This window comes from Boleophthalmus pectinirostris, unplaced genomic scaffold (genome assembly GCF_026225935.1).
Source record: "Boleophthalmus pectinirostris isolate CB_2022bp ecotype Guang Dong unplaced genomic scaffold, ASM2622593v1 HiC_scaffold_2805, whole genome shotgun sequence".
Lineage (NCBI taxonomy): Eukaryota > Metazoa > Chordata > Actinopteri > Gobiiformes > Gobiidae > Boleophthalmus > Boleophthalmus pectinirostris.
Window position 1 is genome coordinate 7,205 of NW_026571285.1, and position 1,090 is coordinate 8,294.

At 36.4% G+C, this 1,090-nt stretch overlaps 1 protein-coding gene across 1 annotated transcript; it reads right to left on the reverse strand.

The window, feature by feature from the left end:
- On the reverse strand, positions 1-1,084 carry LOC129410859 (complement factor H-related protein 5-like). The gene is made up of 5 exons (XM_055159799.1): positions 1,046-1,084; positions 803-964; positions 575-736; positions 426-451; positions 1-276 (listed from the first exon to the last, which is right to left on the reverse strand). Exons 1-5 carry the CDS (start codon positions 1,056-1,058, stop codon positions 220-222), a joined length of 420 nt encoding a protein of 139 aa, XP_055015774.1. The 5' UTR covers positions 1,059-1,084; the 3' UTR covers positions 1-219.
- Positions 1,085-1,090: the final 6 nt, after the last annotated feature.

A 1,090-nucleotide genomic window follows, 5' to 3' on the forward strand; every position in this document is an offset into this window, starting at 1 on the left:
TATGCTTTATTGTGCTATTTGGGGAAAAAAAAAAAAAAAAAAAGCATTAGTTTGAACAGGGACAAAACTTCAAAATTAGCTAAACAAGAGCCAGTGTGTACTAAGGACAGGCTTAGCACTTGTACTTCAGTCTTAAAGCGTTAATGAAGACAATGCTGGTCGTTCAGACATGTTTTGGTCACATAAATGAGATGACCATCTAAGTTGATCTTTTTATTGTTACTGATCTTGAGTCTGGGTTTCTTGGTTATATATTCGTGTGTAACCACAGAGGCGCTAAAGAAAAAACACATTTCATAATCAGTACTTCTGTTGAACAATATACAAAAATGTGATGAGAAAAAAACTATTCCACATTTATACTAAAAACTGACTACATGAACACAAGAAAAATATATGCTTTAAATATTCATATGGTCACCTACCACGTTATGGGTTGTCTTCCAACAACCTAGAAGAAAAAGATATTTCTTTACAATATCTCACTGAGCCACATGTTGAGCTGAGGTGTAATGTATTATTATAATAAACTGATAACATATGATTCAAAGAATCCGCTCCTTAGTCTACTTACATGCAGACAAATACAATTCCTTGTTTTCATAGCACACAGCCTGTGCAGTCTTCCATGTAGTACCAGAACAAGACAATTTCATTGCGGTTCCAGCTTTAATATAAATATTGCCCGTGTTCACCAGATCACGATATTTACAAGTGTCCAGCTCACAGAAGTCAACTGCACACACATTACATTGGTTAAACTGAATGATTCTGCATTTAATCACTTACAAATACTGTATACCTTTACAGGTGGGTGGTGGAGTCCATTGGTTATTCAGACATCTCACTATACTGTTTCCGTTTAGTTTGTACCAGTAATTACATTGATATGTCACAAACATCTGACCTGGATCAACCTCAAAGTCTGCATTGTTTACTGTGGGAGGGGAGCCACATTTGTCGACTGCAGAAAACATAAGACAATGTGATAACTTAAAATAGACTCCTACAGGTGAAAGGGACAGTGTAAATTGAGATTAAATACCATGAGTGAACATCTGCTGATGGCTGTCGTCTGACCCAGTGGGGG